The following is a 22,077-nucleotide window of genomic DNA, read 5'->3' as shown; positions in this document are numbered from 1 at the left end:
AGCTTAGCCCTGGGATCTTTCTAGAAAGGATGCCCCGGCCTTAGGGTTGGGGGAAGGTGTGCCCGAGGATTCTCACTTCCGGCTCCGCCCATAGGACCGGAAGCTCCGAGCCACTCAGTATCCGGGTCTCTTCCGGTCCTCTGCATGTTGTCATGGAGATGGGATTGGCAGCATCCAAACACCGAGGGATGCTCGGCGCTCAGACCTGGGAACTGCTCACGAGTCTCGTCTTTTGCCAGCTGCCAATCTCCTCTCAGACTAGCGAGATCATTCCATGAGCGACGTGAGGTCCTCAGTGTAGCGGGATGGGCATGTAAAGCCGCTCACTTCCGGGTTCTGCGTAGTTAGCGATCAGCCAATCGAGGCCCCGTTCTTTTTCCCGCGTCTCGCAGGTTGCCATGGTGACGCAGAGGCCGTATCCACGCGTCCAGGGAAAGCTGGTCAGGTCGCTGGGTGCCTCCGTTCCCCCTGTCCAGGCTGCTGCCGCGCCGTGGCGAGGCAGAGGGCGTGGGACGCGGGTCCCCACCATCGCACAGGTGGGTGGGTAGCTGAGGCTCCATCCTATCCTTGATCCACCTCATCCTCGTCACACGCTTGGCCACTTCCTCCAGGACAGGGATGGGGGAGCAGGGTCGCTCGTGCTTCCCTGCTCCTGAGATGGGACGTTCGGTCCTATCAACCCAGTGTGCATCTTCATGGCCGGGGATCGCAGCTTCCGCTTGGCTGATGCCGGCGATCCAAGCTGGTTGTGATGGTCGTGAGCCTTCAGCTTGGTTGATGTCCACGGGGTACTCTGGTGGTGGTGATCATGAGCTCCCAGCCTGATGTCCATGGCCCACGTTGGTTATGCTGGCCACAACCCGAGCCTGGTCGATGTACATTTCCTTGCTGGTTGAAGCTGGTTGCGTCGGAAAATGCTCTTTCCGATGATGGGGGAAAGGGAATTCCAGCCTGCAGGATCAGTCTCAAATGGTGTGAGGAGGAGCACCGGCCGAGCTCCCAATCCCCGGGAAGGGTTGGTTGGGCCTGCAGAGCCAAGTTAAAGAGCTCCGAACTCAGAGGCTTGTAGTAACCTATTTAAAGTCCTAATTTAAAAAAAAATCAGGTTTATTTGTTTTTTTATACTTATGTGCATGTGCACATGTATATGTTGAGTGTTTTGGGAAGCCAGAAAATGGTGTTGGATTCCTTGGAGCTGGAGTTACAGGTAGTTGTGAGCCACCTAATGTGGGTGTTGGGAAACAACTCAGGTCCTCTGCAAGAGCAGTTACTCTGTTAACTGAGCCATCTCTCCAGTCCATTGATACGGATTTGACATGGCTGTGTGTGTGTGTGTGTGTGCTCGCATGCACACGTGTGGCGTGCATGTGAGTGCACTGGTGCCTGTGCCTGTGTGTGCAGGTGGAGCAGGGTGTCAGGTGTCTTCTGTCACTGTCTGTCATTTTGCCTTGAGACAAGCCCTCTCCCTAACCAGGAGCTGGCTGTTGAGACTGGACTAGCCTGCCGGGAAGCTCTCGGGCTCCTCCTGTCTCTGCCCTGCAAAGCGGACATTCACTCTGGGTTCTGTGTGCGCTGAGGATTTGAAGTCCTCAGGCTTGCAGGGGAAGCACTTACCAGCTGAGCCGTCTTCTCAGCCCCTGTGTTCTTTTTTAAAATGTTGTATTTTAAGCTGTAGTAGATTATGATGGGCTTCACTGTGACATTTTTCTGTACATATCCCAGTGTGTTTTGTTTATATTTGCCCCTCGCTACCCTCTCCTGCTTCTGTTGTCCCTCCTGCTTATCCTCTTCCTCGTCCTCACGTGGTCCCCTTGTGCCTTCGCAGCCCTTACATTCACATCTGGATTCTGTGTATGAGAGAAAACATGCGGTATTGTGTCTTCCCTGCCTCTCACTTCCCTTTGTCCCGAGCTCTCTCCTTCCTTAGGCTCTCTCCTTCCTTACAGTCTCCGTCTGCTCCCATGCCCTGTATGTAGTATATGTTTAAATCTAGGTTACATACTATACTGCATATTGTATATGTTCACATCTAGATTCCACCTGAGAGAGAAAACAGGTAGTGTTTGTCTTCCTGGCTCTGCCTTACCTCATACAGTCACCACAGTGACTCCGAATCCTATTCATCTTCCTGAAAATGATGTCATTTCACTCTTCCTGACAGCTGAATGGCATGCTGTTGTTCATGTAGAACACATTTTCTTCATCCATTCATCTGTGCAGGGGCGTCTAGGTTGATTCTGCATTTTGGTTATTGCGAGCAGGGCTGTGGTAAACGGAGATGCAGAGGACCCTGTGTGTGCTGGCTGAGCTTCCTTTGTGAGAGTGTGCGTGCATGTACATGTGCACATGTTCACATAGGAGTAAAATGGCTGTAGGTGAGTCTGTCTGTTTTTTGAGGATCCTCCATATTGATGTCCTATGGCCACACTGGTTTACTGTGAAAAAAAAAGAGCCTGACCCATGTCTGCCTATCTGTGACTCTCTGCCCAGCTCTAAGTGCACTTCATAGACCAGAACTAACCAACCAACCAATCAACTAACTAACCAACTAACTTACTAACTTCTTTGTTTCTCCTTCCTTCTTCCTCATCCTCTTCCCCCTCCTTCATTTCTCCCTTCTCTCTCTTTTTCCGCCTCCCCCCCTTCCGCTTCTTCTTCTGTTTGTTTTTTGAGACAGGGTTTCTCTGTGTAGCCCTAGCTGTCCTGGAACTCAGTTTGTAGACCAGGCTGGCCTGGATTGCAGAGATCCATCTGCCTCTACCTCTTGAGTGCTGGGGTTAAAGGTGTGCGCCAGCACCACCTGACCACCTGGCCAGAATGATCTTTCTTGTGTTGCATCCTCTGCTGCAGACTCCCTCTCTGCACATGTTCTCCCCCCCCCCACCCCCCCCCACCCCCGTGCTCCCTTGATGGTAGCTGTTCAGACTGGGACGAATCTCAGCGTTCTTTGGATTTGCATTTCCCTGAGGGCTGATGGTGCTGAACATTTTCATTTATTTACCGCCATCTGTCTGTCTTCTTTTGTGAACTGCCTGTTCCTTTCCTATTCTCATTTGTTCGCTGGTGGTTTATCTTCTTTGTGCTTTTATTGAGTTCCTTTTGTAGATTCCAGATGTTAATCTTCCGTGAGATATATTGATAGCAAAGACCATGCTGTCAGTAAGGTGCCTTTGCTCTGACTGGTTTCTTTGCTGTGAGGAAGCTGATGCCATTTGTTAGTTCACCGGGTTCTTTCCCGAGCCATTGAGTTCTTTCCAGAAGTCCCCGCCTCGGCCTGTGCCGCAGAACGCTCCCCTGGCTCTCCCAGCCCTTGCTGCTTCAGGTCATATATTAATGTCTTTGATCTGTTCTAGGGTTGGCTTTGCACAGGGTAAAAAAATAAAGATCTGTATGTGTCTGGCTAGTTTTATGTCAAGTTAATACAAGCTAGAGTCACAGGAGAAGAAATTTTGTTTATGTTGCATTTGTTTAACCTGTGAAGCTGTGTTACTGTGCCTGTGTAAAACACTTGATGGTCTAATAAAGAACTGGCCAATAGCAAGGCAGGAGAAAGGATAGGCGGGGCTGGCAGGCAGAGAATATGGGAGAAATCTGGGAGGAGAAGCAGCAGCCAGAGATGGAGGAGGACTTCAGGGACCAGCCACCCAGCTACACAGCAAGCCACGGAGTAAGAGTAAGGTTTACAGAAGTTAGAGAATGGAAAAAGCCCAGAGGCAAAAGATAGACAGGATAATTTAAGATAAAGAAAGCTGGCTAGAAACTAAGCCAAGCTAAGGCAAGGCATTGGTGAGTAATAATAAGCCTCTGTGTGTTATTTATTTGGGAGCTGGGTGATGGGCCCCCAAAAAAGAATAAAAAACAAACAATAGAACCTCAATTGAGAAAATGCCTCCATAAGATCAGGCTTCAGGCTGCAGGGCATTTTCTTAGTGATTGATGGGGAGAGGGCCCAGCCCATTGTGGGTGGGGCCTTCCTTGGGTTGGTGAACAAGCCATAGGGAGCAAGCCACATCTCCCTGGCCTCTGCATCAGCCCATGCCTCCAGGTTCCTACTGTTCATAAAGTTCCTGTCCTGATTTCCTTCAATGATGAACAGTGATGTGGAAGTGTAGATAAACCCTTTCCTCCACAATTTGCTTTTGGTCATGGTAGTCTGAATTTTTTTTGGGGGGGCTGCTAATAAAGACACGGAGACTTATCATTAATTATGAATGCTCGGCCTTAGCTTAGGCTTGTCCCACTAGCTCTTTTAACCTAATTTGACCTGTTTCTATTCACCTATGATTTGCCTCGGGGCTTTTTACCTTTCATTCTGTATGTCCTCCTTTCCCTCTTCCTCCATGTCTGTCTGTCTGGCCCCTGGCGTCTATTTTTCTTTATTCCCTGAGCCTAAATTCCTCCTCCTCCTTACTCTCCCTACCCAGAAGTCCCGTCTACACCTTCTCCCTTGCTTTTGGCTGTTCAGCTTTTTATTAGACCAATCGGGTGCCTTAGGCAGGCAGGGTAAAACAGCGACACATTTTTACATAGTTAAACAAATATTTTTCGGGCTGAAGTGATGGCTCAGTGGTTAAGAGCACCAACTGCTCTACCAAAGGACCCAGGTTCAATTCCCAGCACCCACATGGCAGCTAACAACTGTCTGTAACTCTAAGATCTGACACCCTCACACAGACATACATGCATACACCAATGCACATAAAAAAATAAAGATAAATAAATTGTTTTAAAAAATATTCTTCAACATAAACAAATGCAACACATTTTTGCAGTTAAACAAATATTCTGCAACAATGGTGTTTCATCATAGCAATAGTAACCCTAGGACGTGGGGCTACATAGTGAGACCCTGTCTCAAAAATTATAAAAGGGTGGGAGAGAGACTAGAGATGTGGCTCAGCAGTTAAGAGCGCTGCTGCTCTTCCAGAGGACCTGGGTTTGATTCCCAGCACCCACACAGTGGCTCACAACAATCTGTAACTCCAGTCGCAGGGGATCTGCTGCCCTCCATGGACCTCGCTGGCACCAGGCATGCATGAGGTGCACAGACATAGTGCAGGCAGACACCCACACATAAAATAAGAACAAATACATCTCAGTTCTTTTTCTTTTTTTAGAAACAAAACAAGCAAACAAACAACCCAAATCACAGCGACTCTCCTCCAGCACTGGTGGTGGCATCGAATTGGTGACCACGTTTCCACGTTCCTAGGCCAACTCTGGTGCAGCTAGCTTGCATTTGTCACCGTCATTTCTGTTCACCTTCCAGGAGCTAGGGATGCTGTTTTTCCACATATGAGAAAATCAACCCAGATATGGAAAACTTTATCCTGTATGAGGAGATTGGCAGAGGAAGCAAGACCGTCGTGTATAAGGGGCGTCGGAAGGGCACCATCAATTTCGTAGCCATTCTTTGTACTGAAAAGTGCAAACGGCCTGAAATGACCAACTGGGTAAGTCCTGGGTGTCTCCACCTACCTGGTGGCCGCAGAATGCCAGGTGATGCGAGCATGCAATCTCAATAGTCTGGAGGCAGACAGGAGGACAGAGTTCAAAGCCAGCCTGGGATACAGTCTCAAAGAAACAAGGGATGGTGTAGAATGCTTCTCTACCATGTGCAAGGCCCTAGATTCTGTCCCTAGCACTCAAGTAGATAGATAAGTAGGTAGGTAGGTAGATAGATAGATAGATAGATAGATAGATAGATAGATAGATAGATAGACAGATAGATAGGTAACAGAAGCTATTAGGTAAGCTGTGTCCAAATTCAATGTTTTAACCCTGGGATGAAGGCCCCGTCTCTCTCTCTGGTGCTGTCAGTCTTGATAATGAGTAATGAGCTTGTCCAGGTAGTTGCCAGCTCTTTTGGTTCTGGTGCAAAGGGATCTATGATAGACATTTAGGTTAAGAGTCGGTGTGTGAGGGTTGGCGAGATGGCCAGTGGAGAAGCTCCTGCCACCAAGCTTGACGAACCTGAGCTCCATCCCCGGGACCAACATGGTGGAAGGAAGTGCCCAGCTCCTAAAGTTGTCCTCTGACCTCCATGCACATGCTCCAGCATGCAGCCTCCGTGCACGTACAACATTCCTGCAGAGGTCAGAGACAGCTTTTGTGTTGTGGGTCCCGGGATCGAACTCCTGTCATCAGGCTTGGTGGTAAGCACCTTCGCCCACTGAGCCATTTTGCTGGCCCAGTGTGTATTCCGCATTACAGGAGCACATTTACACTTCGTTCTGTGGGAAGGAATCTGCTCATGCTGCCAACAGGTTGTTCTGAGTTAACTATAAACCTGGACACCGTCCGAAATGGAGGCTGAGGAGGAATGCAGACCTGCTGGCTGTACTGTTTGTCTTTTGCTATGCACACGGGGTGGGGGGTGATGACAGAAGATGAGACCACCTGACCAGAAGGACAAGAAAAGGCTTGGGAATGCCTGCTGTGGCCTCCCATATTTCTGACTGTCTGAATAAAGCACAGATTACCCTCACAGCTCCTGGTTCTGTGCCCATGGTGGGCACATACCTCACTGCTCTGAGTTTTGTCCATGTTAGTTTTGCTCAATGGTGTCCGCTCGGGTAACACAGGCAGTATTATTCTAGCAGCCTTCCTTCAGCCTTGCAGGCCTTTCTCTTCCCTGCCTGCAGACACTCCCTTCTCACAGTGCAGATTAGTCTTGTGGGTTTTAGTGTTGTGTAAACAGAGAGCCTGGCTCCCTTTGTGGAGCGGAGCGGAGCTGATGTTTTGGACATTAACAGGACATAAGAATTGGAAGAGAAGCAACGGTTATGTTGGGCGTTTGGCCAGATGCCAGTCACGAGAGGGGACAGAACGCCTAAGAGAAGGACAGGGTTGACTTGATTTCAAGGAGCCATTGTCTACAGTGGGTTGTAAGGAAGACTGTGGGTGTTTTAGTCCAGTTAGAAGCACATTTGGAACAGAGATGCAAACTTGAGCATCATTGTACTTACTGATGTTGAGTCAGGGGAGGGAAGGTGGCGGGGGGTCTGGGTTCCTCCATTACAACGTGAAGAGCATACGAAGAGATGGATGGAGACCCAGCAGGGAAGAGCAGAAGACAGCACCCAGCAGGAGGAGAATGGAGAGGGTAGCCACACTTTGACTGGCTTCTCCACTGCTTCTGAGGCCCATGACTACCGCCCCTGGGTTCTTTGGAGCTGGTATTCTAGGCTCCACCCTGCTTCTGTTAACTGATTTGCTGGGAGGAAATTCACTGTACACCTTGATACAACTGAGGCATGGAGTACCTTCCTAGTGGAGGTGGAGACAGCAATTTAGAGCTGGCAACTGTGACAGCTGGGGCGTGGAGTGTCAGAGATGCAGGGTGAAGAGAGACCTCAGCAGTACTGTGCAGCTGATGAGGTAAAGGCTGAGGACTTGTGGATGGAGAGGTGGCAGACCAATGGCCTTCAAGGCGAGGCTTCAGTGGAGACAAACCCTGGAGCTGGGGTGTTCAAGATGTGAGGAGAAGGTAGATACTGCTCTTGCATTCCTCTGAGTGCAGAATGTTGTCTGGGTGAGCATTCGAGGCTAGGATAGAAACTTGAAATCACATGGCCTGATGCAAAGTTATCGATGACCCTGAGAGACCAGCTCCCAGGATCCGCTCAGGGTAATGAAAGGAATGCCTCAGAGTAGTAGGAAACTCTTATCTGAGGGTAGTTAGGAACAAATTTTAGTCTATCACGTTTTATTCATTCATTCTTTCACACATTCACTTTCTCACACTTCTCTCATGCTTCTTCTTCATCTCTCACCCAGCACACACACACACACACACACACACACACACACACACACACACACACACACATATATTCTGCAGCAGCTCTTACGGCAAAGTGTCGCAGCACGGGTGTGTGAGTTTACATGGATCCCTGGAAAGAAGACTCACAGGAACCTTAAGAATGAATTTAGCCATCTAGGCTACAGGGGGATCCAGCCTCTCTGGACTCTAGGGACTAACCCCTTTCCCTTTGCCCCAGGCATTTTTATTTCTCTCTATTCCAGTTTAGCCAGTTAATTTCCAAATGCTCAAAACCACCTAAAAGGAACTCCAACGATACAATGCCAAGTGCAAATTCCTCGATTTCTCAGGTACCATGGTTTGTGGGTTTCCTGAACTAAGTTTTGCATAGGCCTTTGTATCCTTGGGAGACTCCGAGACAAGATTCACAGAGGACAAACAAAAGGTGTCAGTTAAACAAAAGGTGGATTAGGGCTAGGTGCTACTCTCTGGAGCCAGGCCAGGAGTAGCTCAGCAGGAACACAGCCACAAGCTCTCACATAGCTCCACACGGCCAGGAAACAATTGGCCGAACCTTGAGCGGTCAGGTTATCTGCAGAAAGGGGGCTACCACAAGGACTAGGTCTTGATGTAAACAGCCTGGCCTTGATTTAGCAATAAACAACACTAAAATTTGTTCCTAACTACCCTCATATCAGAAAGTTCCCTACCCCTCGCTACTCTGAGGCGTTCCTTTCATTACCCTGTGCGGATCCTGGGAGCTGGTCTCTCAGGGTCATCGATAACTTTGCCTCAGGCCATGTGATTTCAAGTTTCCATCCTCATCTTTGTATCTGTTCTGTAGGGGCAGCTAGTTTATATTGGACTTGGTCTAAGATTTTTGCAAAATATGTAAAAGGCTGTCTTTGAGACTGAGAATACTGCTACTTCCTGTGTCAGAAGAATATTCTGGCAATATTTCTGTTCATCAGAATTATACAGCTTAAGCAGAAATCCACAGCTGAGGGCCCAGAGATGTAAAGCACACTATCAGAGGGCCGTGGAAAGCACCCACAGCTGTTCTTGCAGGGAGGTATAATAACAGTGGCACCTGAGAAAGTTACAGACAGAAAACAAGTTTCCGCAGCCAGTGACCCCACGGCCTCGCCAGGTGGGGCTCCCCATCAGGGAGTTACACATCTGGTGGGTCGACTTGTCAAACATCAGTTGTCACCTGCTGTATACTCCCACAGCCCTCAGCACCAAGTGTTGGTTTTCTTCCATGTAAGGGAGGTCCAGCCCGTGTATCTGCCACGGTTAGCTTGCCCTCATTGCCTGGCTCTGCACTCCAGTCCTTCTGAAGTCTCTTCAGCCTCATGTGCCCTGGCAGTTTGCTGGGAATGAAGGAGGAGGAGGTCTGCTCAGGATTGGCATCTTGAATAAAACCCCTTTGGAAGTTTCTTGGAAAATCTCAGCCAGTGACTCCCCCGCTGTTCCCCTCCCCCCCCCATACACATACACAGGGCTTCTCTGTGTAACAGCCCTGGCTGTCCTGGAACTTGCTCTGTAGACCAGGCTGGCCTTGAACTCACAGAGATCCGCCTGTCTGTCTCCTGAGTGCTGGGATTAAAGGTGTGCGCCATTACTGCCCTGGCTGGGCCAGTGACTTTTAGTAACATAATGCTGCTGTCTGTAGGAGGTGAGGAAATGTTTTCCAGATAGGCATGAGGTTGCCCTGGTCCTTCCAAGGCTGCTCTTCTATGAACACAGTAAAGGGGATGTCAGGTCAGCCCCCAGCAGCCATGGGCAGGGACTCATAAACAGCACAGGAGGGACAGGCTGTGTAGATGGGTGGGGAGCTCAGGTGGCCGAGGCAAGTGGGTCTGGGGTAGTCTGCCCTGTGTGGCCAGGCAGAGGTGAGATCCACAGCTCTGTCTGCCATGCAGTCATGGATAGGAGGGGAATCCCAGGGCACATTTTAGACTTTGTTTCTTTTCGTATTCTGCCACGTCTACAAAGCACCTGTGTGTGTGTGAGCTATGATGTAGTTTATTGTAAAGTGAGTGTGCCTGGCCAGTGAGGCTGAGCTGGGTCTGCGGGTGAGGGAAACACTAAATTTGCCTTCAGGTTATGATGTTTTCAACCTCCACTGGACGTATTGGGACTTAGCGCCATCACGGAATCTCAGAACGCTGTGATTCCTCCCTCAGCAGTGGCTATATTGATGTTATTTCACCCATTTACCATAAATAGCTCTTTGCAGTTAGCGCTGGCATGCTTGTTCTGTTCCTTAAGGTCCCTGCCTTTCCCGAGGCCGCCCTTGGGAACCAACACTTCTGATGGCTGTAGATAAACCCCAGTTTGTCTGCCTTTCCAGTTGCAGTGAGATGCCGAGTGAGCGCTGTGTGTTTTGTAGGTCCGTCTCACCCACGAAATCAAACACAAGAACATTGTGACGTTCCATGAATGGTACGAGACCAGCAATCACCTCTGGATGGTGGTGGAGCTGTGCACAGGTAGGGACAGGAGAACCTGAGCAGACACCGTGCTGGCTGGGGAGCCATGGTGGCTGCTGGATGTGGCTGATCTAAGCTCATTTCCCTTAGGTGGTTCTTTAGAAACTGTGATTGCTCAGGACGAGAACCTTCCAGAAGATATCGTGAGAGAGTTTGGGGTGGATTTGGTCACAGGGCTGCACCATCTGCACCGGCTTGGCATCCTCTTTTGTGACCTTACTCCTGGGAAGGTAACTCCTGAGTTCTTTCTTCCTCATGCCTCATGTCTTAATTCCAAGGGCCTTCTCAATAAAACAAAAGGAAACCTATAGCACCTATGTATAGCTGCCTATTTAAGTAGCTTTTGGGACAGAGTTCTTGGCTGCAGAGGTCTCTGATTTTTCATGTGCTTTGTGTGCTGTGAGTGATGAGCCCCACACAGTATTCTCCGAGCACTTACCAGGACTAGTACCCAGTACTCAGTTATGCCGTTGGTCTGACAGCAGCATTCTTGCCTGTGTACTGCGCCTGACCGCACAGACAATGTTTTGTTTTCCATGAGTAGATGCCTCTGTGTTTGTATTCAAGCGCAGTGAGCCTCCCCGGCTCTCCTCCGGCAGTGAGCCTCCCCGGCTCTCCTCCGGCAGTGAGCCTCCCCGGCTCTCCTCCCCCCGGCTCTCCTCCGGCAGTGAACCTCCCTGGCTCTCCTCCGGCAGTGAGCCTCCCCGGCTCTCCTCCGGCAGTGAGCCTCCCTGGCTCTCCTCCGGCAGTGAGCCCCCTCGGCTCTCCTCCGGCAGTGAGCCTCCCCGGCTCTCCTCCGGCAGTGAGCCTCCCGGCTCTCCTCGGCTCTCCCTCTCCGGCAGTGAGCCTCCTCGGCTCTCCACCGGCAGTGAGCCTCCCCGGCTCTCCACCGGCAGTGAGCCTCCCCGGCTCTCCTCCGGCAGTGAGCCTCCCCGGTTGTCCACCGGCAGTGAGCCTCCCCGGCTGTCCGGCAGTGAGCCTCCCCGGCTGTCCGGCAGTGAGCCTCCCGCGTCGCAGTGAGCTCCCCTGCCGGCAGTGAATCCTCCTCGCGGCCTCGGCTCTCCTCCGGCAGTGAGCCCCTTCGGCTCTCCGCTTGGCCCCAGGCAGACTCTGGAAGCTGGTGTGATCCTGCTTGAGTCACAACCTCACTCTGAAGCTTTCTTCTCTGCGGTATTTGCAGTGCTGTGTTCAAGTGGCATCCTGCCCTGCTGCATAAGCCGCACGCTTGGGGTTGCACGTGTCACTGGCCCAAATTTCCTTGTCCTTTATGTAGCGAAGTGGAAGCTGAGTGTTTGGTTTATGGCTTTGCTTTGTCGCCGTCTGTTTATGAAGAAGGAACGAAAAAGGAAGGGGTGGGAGCCGAACAACAACACTGAAAGGAAAACTCAGTGGTGATCTTGTGAGACACTTGGTAACTTTTCCTTGGAATCTTCACAAACCTAAACCAGGTCAGCAGCCACTCAGCTGTCATTGTGCAGAAGCAGCTCGGACAATATGCAAATGTGTGGGTGTCATTTATAGACTTTGAAATTTGAATTTTACAGAGTTTCCGCATATTAAGAAATACTGCCTCTCTTCTTGCCGGGCAGTGGTGGCGCACGCCTTTAATCCCAGCACCCAGGAAGCAGAGGCAGGTGGATCTCTGTGAGTTCGAGGCCAGCCTGGTCTACAGAATGAGTTCTAGGACAGCCAAAGCTACATAGAAAAACCCTGCCTTGAAAAATGAAATAAAACAAAACAAAACGAGAAAACAACAACAAAAAGAAATACCATTCAGAGCTGGGCATGATGGCTCACGCCTGCAGTCCTAGCACTTGAGGCCTGAGGCAGTGGGATTGCTGTAAGTTCAAGGCTAGTATGATACACATGGTGAGTTTCAGAACGGCCTGGGCAGTAGACTGAGACCCTGTCTCAAAAAGACCCCAAACAAACTGAAAACAAAACAAAACCTGAAACAACCTCTCTCCACCAAAAAAAATACAATTTTTACTTATTTTTAAAAAACATTTAAAAAGCTCTTTGTTCACAGCTGTGTGAAAACACGTGGGGATGGGGGCTTTGGGCCCACGGCCGCAGTTTGCTTAGCCCTCTGTGGGACAGTTAATGGAGTTAGTGCAAAACTTAGCAGGAGGGTCTGTAATGTGCACTGCTCTAGAAACCCAGGGTTTGGAGAGAGTTGGGCGGGGTTCTCTTTGTGCTGATAAAGTTTTATTGAGACACCGCCCCACCCTTGGCCTCCGTGTTACCAGTGGCTGCTGTTTTGAACAACTCTGGAGCTGTGGGGTTAGGACCTGCTGCATGGCAGTCTGGGTTTGAACAGGTCTCCAGGGGACGCTGATGGTGGAGTCAGAGGCCACTGTGGTGGGTTGGCCGCACCTTTAGTGCGTTGGTGTCTAGGAGTTAAGGCCAACTTTAACGGCTCCCACCAGGAGGTCGCCAGGCCCAACACTGTTGTCCAGCGGCATTTTCAGTGAGAGGCTGGAAATGATGCTGTTTCCTGGGCTGGCTGACAGTCCACAGCCAACTTCTGATCACACAGGGCGTTGGCCAACTGGAGTCAGTCCCAGCCCTTTATCTGTGAGGCTCCCATGAGTCCCCACAGAGCCGAAAAAGCAGGGCCCTTCCTTCCCTGTTGTAGCATGAGAAGCAGGATTCCAGGGGCTGCCATACCCCTAGGGTCAGGCAGTGGGTAGGTCGTCACCCCGGCCAAGTCTACAGGCCTGCACTAGTTGTGGTCCCTCAGTTTAAAACCCCTCACTACAGGTCCTTTCTTGACCCACACAGGCAGGTGGATCTTTAGACTCTCACTCATTCTGTGTGTTCTTGGGGACTGGCCTTGAGCCTGTCAAACACCCACATCCCACAATGCTCCAGCCTATACATCAAATGCTGTGTTTGCCTTTGCCTTACATAACTTGTACGCATCAGAAAATCTTCCCCCAATTTTCTTGATGCACGGTTGTCTGACTTTGTGGGTTTGAGGATACAGAGTGCCGGCCATCTTTGCCTTTATTCTTTATCTCATAATGCAGCCTGTCTGTTCGTATCTCTCTCTCAGCCCAGGGCTCCTTGGTGGCTCCATGGTGTCTGAGATGGATATTCGAGAGAGGACAGCGTCAGCTTTGACTCTGCTGTTGCTAAGATGTCACGTTGGCTAGTTTTGAGGGAGCAGCTCCCAGTTTTATTTAAACCACAACTCTCGGGATCATTTCTGTAGTTCACTGTCTTCTTTTTAAGAGCGTAGTGTGTCAGCATTTTTCTGAGCCATCACACGGCAAGAAGGCTGCAGCGCCCTGGGCACGGTTAGGAGAGGTCCCTCCAAACCTGTCTATGAAGACACTGACGATTTCCCACCTTCCTAGATACTCTTGGAAGGGCCTGGCACACTGAAGTTCAGCAATTTCTGCCTGGCGAGGGTGGAAGGAGAGAGTCTGGAGGAGTTCTTTGCTTTGGTGGCCGCAGAAGAAGGAGGTGGTGACAATGGAGAAAACACGCTGAAGAAGAGCATGAAAAACCGCGTCAGAGGTGGGTGGGCCAGGCTGCTCACGCGCCATAACCCAAGCCACGTGCTTTGCTACTCACACACTGCATGAGAAACAAGACGGGATTCTGGACGAAGAGTAGCTTCGTCTTTGGCTTTAAGTGTCCCTGGTCTCTAACGGTGTGTCAGCAGGAGAGGTCTTACACAGTGTCTTGTCACCATCCCCCAGAGCAGGGCCGACTCAGTCAGCTCTCAGAACCAGTGGCTCCTACAGCGTGCTCAGCCCTGTGGAGGGGCTGATCTGTGCAGTCCAGGCAGACCCTCCAGGCGTGTTCTTGGCAGAGGGATTGGACAGGGAGATGGTGCCGGCGGCATCAGGGTCACTGTGCCTGTGGCTGGGGCACCAAAGGAGTGAAGTGCTTGTGAATGATCAGGAGGACCTGAGTCTGGTCCCCAAAACCCATGTAAGAAGAGCAGGTGTGGCTGCCCACATCTGTAATCCCAGTCCAGGGGAGCAGAGCCAGGAGGATCAAACCAGTAACTTCCAGGTTTTGTGAGGGACCCTGTCCAAAAAAACGAGGAGAGTGACTGAGGAGGTCACCAAAAGTCAAGTCAACGTCTGGCTTCTATCTACATTTGATGCAGATGCACCCCCCCCACACACACACACAGAGGAGTGGATATGTGGGCATGTCTGTGCCACCGTGAGTGGAGGTCGGAGGGCAGCTTGAAGGAGTCAGTTCTCTTCTGTTGTGCGGGTCCGGGGGATTGAACTCAGGTCATCAGTCTTGGTCTCAAGTACCTCTGGCCACTGAGCCATCTCACTGGCTCCCAGAAATTCTATCCTTATGGTATGTGCTACATTTCCCTGTGTCTTTCCATCTCTGTGACTCTTTGTGCTGGAGATAACTCAGATGCCTAACCGAGCTGTTCTTGTCTTTGGTTTTCAGGCTCCCCAATATATGCGGCACCGGAAATCATGAAGGGAACAGACTTTTCTGTCGCCAGTGACCTCTGGTCTTTGGGCTGTCTGCTTTATGAAATGTTCTCAGGTGATGGTGTTTGGTTCATTATAAAATCAAAATTATACTAAAACCAAGAGCAAACTGAGTTTTGTGTATTGTTTTCAAGTGCCTGACCTAGCAGGTATCTCAAAACTGGTTTTAGACAATTTTTTGTGTAAACCATTTCAACTTAATGTTAGACTTGGGAAGGCTTGTGAGCACTCTGACTGGTAGTGATTCTTCATAATTATCTGCAGTGTTGAAGTGTGCCTGACCATTGGAGAATATTAGTAGAAAGGCAGACTGTGGCTTGTGAGCCAGTGACTCCAATGTGTTGAGGGCTGATGAGACCCTTGCTCATGGTGCTTACCCTGTGTGAACTTGAGTATTGACTTGGAAAACTACTTTGGCATTTGAGAAGGATGGAAGTTCATAGCCTGGTGTGCTTGTCAGGTATTGCCTTTCCCCACAAATCATGTAAATCCTGTATTTACGATAGTGTACATTCCCCTGGAATACCTGTAGTTAAGTTTGGGATTAGTGTGGATGGCAAACTGATCTGCAAGTTTATGTGATTTCAGGCAAGCCTCCATTCTTCTCAGAAACCGTGTCAGAGTTAATTGAGAAGATTCTGTATGAAGACCCATTGCCGCCGGTCCCAAAGGGTAGGTGAGCACAGCCAATCATCTTGCCTGACTGGAAGCCCACCTTCACCCAGGCTGTTTTCACCAATCACAGCCCTCAAAGCTACACGTGATAGCAGCTTCAAATCAGTACATCTTCTTCCCTGTTTTCGATACTGAAAGTGAAAACCAAGTCATACTAACAGCTTCCCTCATTTAAAAACACGGATTAGCACAAGAAGTCTGTTGAAAGATTTAAAGGGTGTGTGTGTGTGTGTGTGTGTGTGTGTGTGTGTGTGTGTGTGTGTATTCCTGCCCCGTATGATTATTTCAGAGTTGCTTCTCAGTAGGAAGAAGTAGAATATTTCTCAGTTTTCTTGTTGGTGAGTCCAAATACTTCCGTCAAGCTGTGGCTTATTGCACAGAGCTTGTCCTCAGACTGTAGCCACGGTAGCCAGCATTCTGTGTGTACTGATGCTCCATGAAAGGGTACCCAGCTGTTTCTTAGGTCAGATTGTCCTGGCCACTTCTTCCAACCACAATTGGAGGTGGTCACAGTGCATACCGATCTCTGAGACCCACAGAGTGGGAACAGTTCCGTCATGTCCCAGTGCTCACTACTGTTAGTTCTTTGTTGACATTTTTCCGAAGAAAGGAGGGGTTGCCAGGATCAGAGTTACAGTGAATTAAAGAGCAAAGCTGGCAAAATTAGGAATGTTTCAGAGAGTAAGGTCCAGCTAACCACCGAAGACCCGGTGTGAGGCTCTGGCTGGCAACCCTCAGTGCCGTTATTTCAGGGACGGGAATGTTCTGGGGCAGTTAAAACCGAGTCGTGGAGATGCACATGTGAGATAGAGGTTTGTGTCTCTGCTCTGCACACTGGTCCTCTGTGACTCACACGCTGTACTGTAGTTCATGGGTTCAGTCTGTGTTAAAGTCTGAAGGCTTAGATGCTGTTGCTTTAGATGTTGCTGATGGACAGTAGCAAACTCCATGTTTGTAGGTTCCTCTCACCACCGTCTTCATTTTGGAAAAATCTTTTGTTTGCAGATTCTTCATTCCCCAAAGCATCCTCAGATTTCATTAATTTGCTGGATGGATTACTACAGAAGGATCCTCAGAAAAGGTATGGACAGCGTTGTGTGGGTGAGGAGTGGAGACCTGCTTTCCTTTACATGGATAGAAAGCTTCCCCCCCCCTCTGTTTTTTGAGATGAGGGTTTCCGTGTATGGCTCAGATTGGTCCCTCCCCAGCCTCCTGCACTGTGACCACAGATCAACACCACCTGAGCCTCCTCCTCTCTTCCCCTCCACCTCCTCTTCCTCTTCCTCAGAATCCTCTTGTTCCTCCCTGTAGTCTTGGGATGTTGGAGGGAGTGTCTGTCCTTCCACTGAGCTCTGCTGCCTTCGTGGGGCCTTGCACGTGTGCAGTGTGCACACACTTACACTACTCTGCGTTGACATACTTGGACAGTAGGGGCTCAGCTCCCTTCGGTGCAGTGTGCACACTTGCACACTTGGACAGTAGGGGCTCAGCTCCATAGGGGTGCTTCTTGCCGCAGTGACAAGCCTGCAGATCAAGTGAAGGAGAAGGGCTGACTCGGGCTCACAGTTGAGGCGGGACCGAGGTTTTCATGGTGGGATGGGGCAGCAGCCAGAGCATGCAGCAGGTGGTCACACTGTGTCTCCAGTCAGGAAACAGAGCAGACAAGGAGTGGGACCAGGTTAGGAAATGTCCAGGCCTGTCCATCAACCCCCACGACCCACTTCCTCCCAGCTAGGCCCCTCCTCCTGAAGGCTCCACGGCCTCCCTGAACCACCACCAGCAGGGGATGAGTGTGCATACACAGATCTCGGGGGACAGCTCACACTCCAGCCACACAGCCAACTAAAACCATCTTGCTCACTTAGTAAGATAAAGGGGACAGAACTGTGATTTCATAATTAGTGATTTATCTTAAATTTTCAAATTGACGATAGACGATAGCGTCCCTTCCTACATTAGTTGGGAAACCTAAGAACGTTTTTATTAGGCTTAGTGGATTGGAGGGTTGTGAACGTGAAACTCCAGTTTTGTTCTATAGCATTAAGGTTTCTGACTTCTTCCTTTTGCTGAGGAATGTTAATTTCACACTGAAAGAGTGACATAAAGCACCTGAGAGGTGGTGTTGGAGAATGGTGGGGTCTGATGATGGGTCAGGCCTGGAGTCCCCTCATGAGCTGTGCCCTGTGTTTCCCAAAGGTTATCGTGGGAGGGAGTCCTGCAGCACCCCTTCTGGAAGGACGCCCTGCGGAGAGAAGACTCGGTCTCGGCCTCGGCCTCGGCCTCCGAGGACTGCATCTTCAGGTAGAGCCAGCCGTGCCTGGTGCCGCTCTGCCGTCTGGTCCTGGCACCTAACATCTGCTTCATTAGGACTCTTCAGGACAGGTTTAGTCATGATGTATCAGTTCTCCGTTTTGTTCATTTTCTGGAAATATCAAAATGGAGTTGTCAGCCTGAGTGTAGAGGGCTTTCCTGCCAGCCTTCTGTGGCTGCGTACCCAAGTGACCCAAAGTTAGTTCAAAGCACTAAGGACGCGGTGGTCATGTGTGACCACAGTCATCAGGTGCGCCCTGCCCAGGCCTCGCACTGTTGTTATGAAATCTCTGTGTCAGACGGTAGGCACAGGGCTGGTGTCGGCCGACTCCCCCCCTGTCACCGGTGTCCTGCAGCCGCCACATTCTCACCATCGTCCTCTGCTCTGTGGAGCTTCAGAGCTGGGCCAGAGTTCCACCTTCCAGGCCAGCGTCACTAGAGAAGCTGAGGAGGTGTCAGCAGATTGGGCTCCGGGCCTTGACTGTTGTGTCAGCAGCAAGCCAGGATACCTCTGACCTTTAGTTCTTCACCTCCACAGTGTGCAAGGTGTGTGTGTGTGTGTGTGTGTGTGTGTGTGTGTGTGTGTGTGTGTGGCGGGGAGGAGAGAAAAAGGGGAAAAGGGAGGATTTATGGGGCAGGAAGGGAGAGAACACCCTGTTGTGCTGACCCACCACAGCCATGGGGTAAAATGCTGGACAACACACACATGCAGACATTTAGAAAGCCGGAAAAAACCCCTATATTGATGATAATTCCCTATAGTCTAAATTAGAAATCAGAGTGTTTCCGTTGCTGCTGCATGATGCGATTCTTCCTTTTCAGTCTGTGTCGTTTGTTTTTCTGATGCACTGTTCTTGTGACGACTTGGAGTGGCACACTTGGGTTGGCAGTGTCGGGAGCCAGCCTCCTTCCTTGGGTTTTGGGCAGAAAGCACTGTCTTTGCTTGTTTGGTTTGATGATGTGGGCTGGAGGCTTTGGAGCAGCGTCTTTCAGTCTGAGCGAACGCCAGGTGGGACGAGATGCTCTCACTCCGCAGTCCTGCAGTTACTGTGAGAGATTAGGGTGGTTGGCCTCTAAACATGGAGCCAACCTGATATTCTGACCCCTTGGGAAGTATAGGTCTTACTGGATGCCTTTGGGATGGTGGAAGGGCAGGGGGGGATGGGATGGGGTGGGGGATGTGGCTCATGTTCCTGGAATCCCAGCTCTCTGCCAGAGAGAGGATTCCTCTCAGAGCATCAGGCAGTGGCCAGCAGCTACTGCTGTCCCCAGGGGGCAGTTTCAGGGTTTCCTAGCAGCAGATGAACAGGGATAAAAGAAACTAGAGCAGACGGGATTTCTCTGCCCTCTTCCGCCTCAGCGACCCCTCACTTCTGTTCTTTGGGCATCAACAGGCCAGCTTCTCTTACAGCTGGTTTCCATGGCTTGTCAACTTTGACCCCAGGCCAAGTGACAGGGAGGAAAACCTAATGCTGGTTTTTGAGGTACTCCAGGCTCTGGTGTCTGTCTGTCTGCTACTGACTGTTTGTCAGAGAAAGGGCTTTTAGACCCGTAGGTCTAGATGCTTCACATCTAGAAAGGGCTGACTGTAGCTGCCCACTGGGAGACTGCGCATGCCCAGTTCCGTGACTTCGTAGGCTAAGACACCGTACAGTCATGCTTGGACACCTTCTGTGCTGTTTACAAAACCAAAGGGAGTCCGAAGTGAGCTTGTGCTGATTTTTCCTGTCCAGCAGCAGAAATGTCATGGAATGTTCTGGACCTCAGGATTCCAGGGAGCTTTTGCAAAGCCCTCAGAATGGACCAGGGAAAGGGCAGAAGGCGGCTCCTCGGCTCAGCCTGTCTTTCAGGCTAGGTAAGCTTGGTTCGAGTCTCTGTGTGTTGTTTTCTGCTCTTGGTGATTTCTGTCCCTTCTGGATAACATATTACTCCTCTACCACAGACAATCCGACTGAGCTGAGGCCCAAGAGTGCCACAGGGGGCCAGCTGAATGAATCCATATTTCTCCTCAGGTATGTAAAACCCAGCTGTGAGAAGAGCGAGGACGGGTGCCGCCATCCTGGGGGCAGACTGTTAGAGATAGAGGATGGTGTTGGTACCACCTGCCACCTTCATTCCACGGTGAACTGCTGCCCGGGTATCTGAGTTTTGTATATATTTTAAAAATTGTCTATTTTGGGTCTGGAGAAATTGATCAGTGGTTAAGAGTGCTTGCTGCTCTTCTAGAGGATCCAAGTTCAGTTCCCAGAACTCACATTGGGCAGCTCACAACCATCTGTAACTCCGCTGCATGGGATGAGACGCCCTCTTCTGGCGTCCTTGGGCACTGTACTCATGTGCATAGACACACATATACATATAAATTAAAAAAGCTGCTTATTCTTTTTGTATTTGTAAATATTAAAATCTTTTCTCTTGGAACTTTATGTTCTGATAAAAATGAATTTAAAATTTCAGAAGTCCAGCCCCCTTGTTTGGATAAGGTTTTATAGAAAGGACGGGCTGAATTCTCCTTCTTTTGTTTGAGTCCCCTCCCTCCATCCTTCCTTTCTTCCCACTGCCTTCCTTCCATCCATGCCGGGTATCACACATGCGGAGCAAGAGCACTCCTAGTGAGTGATGCCGCAGCCTGTGTGTTGTGTTTTTCTTGAAGTACATTTTATGTGAGGCACAAGCAATATTTATAACCATTGAAAGAATTAAACAACAACAACAGCCCAGTTTATCTTTAAGTGGTTAGGGGCTGCGGTATGGCAAACACTAACATTCAGTAGATTTAAGATTTTTCTGGATGTGCAGGTCTCTGTCTTGCTGGTAGAGCACTTGCTTGGAACACACAAAGTCTGAGGTTCAATCCTCAGTGTCGTAAAAGAAAAAGAAATCCTTTATATAGGAGGAGTTTTATTTCATTTGAAACTATAATAATATATTAAAATTTATTCATCTGTTTTGTGTGTATTTGAGTGTAAAGTATGTTAAATTGATTTATATCTATTTTAGGCACTTTAAATTGATGCTTAGAACTGTACAACCTCTAGCATATTTTAGGTTTGTAAGTGGACTCTGATAAAGGGGAGGGTGGGAGGCCAGCCAGGGGTAACAGATGTGTGCGACAGGCACACAAGTATCATTATAAAAGTCACTAGTAAGTGTGATTAGCAGATGCTGATGAAACATTAAACATGTAGCAAATATTACAAAAAGAAAAGACTGTATGTAGCATGCAATCTAGAAACAAGAGCTGGTTACATAGAACATGACCTGCAGAGCAGTCACCAGGCCGAGGAGATGCTCAGCAGGTGAAGGTGTTGGCCACACAGCTGGAGACCTGAGCTGGGGAGGAGACCAGAGTTGGGGGAAAACCAACTGTGCAGAACTGCCCTCCGACCTCCACGAGAGTGAGGCACGTGTACCCCCCCCCCAAAAAAAAAAAACACTTTCCAAAAGAAGCAGCTACAAAAATGATGGAGTCATTAAACACAAATTAGGCTTCAAGCTTTTTTTTTGTGCTGTGTGCCTGTGCAAGAGGTGTGGAGGCCTCATGCCGTTTTTCCTGCTGGGAGAGGGGGTGAGGGCATCACTTCTTCGCTTCCATAACTGTTGATGGAAAGCTGTCCTGTTTTCCAGTTCACGGCCCACTCCAAGGACTAGTGCCATGGTGGGATTAAGTCCCGGAGAGGGTGAGGACAGCAGCTCGCCACAGACCTCTCCTTTATCCAAGGTGAGTAGCCATGGGATTTATGATACATTACAGAAGCTCATAAAAATAATTATAAGTTAATCTGTGAACCCTGCCGTGATGGTGACATTGACCATGGCCAAGTCCCTGGTAGCTGCTTTGAGGTTTTTTTCAGCAGTGAATATATTGAGGTACAATTGATATGAAATGCAGTTCACCATTTAAAGTGGACATTTGATGGGCTTTTACTGGATTTATAGGTTGTGTGACGTCATCACAATCAATTTGAGAACGTTTTTCATTATCCTACAAAGAAGCCCTGTAACTGTTGGCTGTCAGCCTCAGTCTCCTCCACTTCTCCTCACCCCTGCTCCATGGGTCTTCTAAGTCTGCCTGTCCTGGACATTTCATGTAAATGGAATTATAGAGCATATAGTCATTAATTGTTTTATTATTGTTTGTGTGTGTGCATGCATGTGTGGGTGTGTGCTTGTGGTGTGATGTGCATTTGTGTGCCTGTGCATGTCCCCACAGACAATGCAGAATATATACATATTAGTGTTTAATTCTTTAGGAGAGAAGTAGCAAGCATTTCAGCCAGACCTTTTAAAATACTAGAATTTAATGTCTTCAATATTCAGTAAGACAGAAGTAGTTATGTGTTTTGTGGATGAA

General features: G+C 49.5%; 1 protein-coding gene across 3 annotated transcripts in view; it reads left to right on the top strand.

Annotated features, from left to right (window-relative positions):
* The first annotated feature begins 387 nt into the window (after nt 1-387).
* The window catches only part of Ulk4 (unc-51 like kinase 4), a 352,379-nt gene continuing 330,689 nt past the window's right edge, over nt 388-22,077 (top strand). For all 3 annotated transcript variants that reach the window (XM_037208051.1, XM_037208050.1, XM_037208049.1), the window contains exons 1-12: nt 388-536; nt 5,270-5,453; nt 10,161-10,260; nt 10,351-10,490; nt 13,623-13,785; nt 14,692-14,793; nt 15,327-15,410; nt 16,419-16,494; nt 17,610-17,714; nt 19,457-19,578; nt 19,666-19,735; nt 21,351-21,444. In XM_037208051.1, coding sequence (XP_037063946.1) covers nt 5,316-5,453; nt 10,161-10,260; nt 10,351-10,490; nt 13,623-13,785; nt 14,692-14,793; nt 15,327-15,410; nt 16,419-16,494; nt 17,610-17,714; nt 19,457-19,578; nt 19,666-19,735; nt 21,351-21,444 — 1,194 coding nt within the window. In that variant the 5' untranslated portion in view covers nt 388-536; nt 5,270-5,315. The remainder of the gene's footprint in view (nt 537-5,269; nt 5,454-10,160; nt 10,261-10,350; nt 10,491-13,622; nt 13,786-14,691; nt 14,794-15,326; nt 15,411-16,418; nt 16,495-17,609; nt 17,715-19,456; nt 19,579-19,665; nt 19,736-21,350; nt 21,445-22,077) is intronic.

Source organism: Peromyscus leucopus, chromosome 7 (assembly GCF_004664715.2).
Source record: "Peromyscus leucopus breed LL Stock chromosome 7, UCI_PerLeu_2.1, whole genome shotgun sequence".
Classification (NCBI taxonomy): domain Eukaryota; kingdom Metazoa; phylum Chordata; class Mammalia; order Rodentia; family Cricetidae; genus Peromyscus; species Peromyscus leucopus.
The sequence above is the reverse complement of the archived record's forward strand: the minus strand, read 5'-3'. Positions and strand labels throughout refer to the sequence as shown.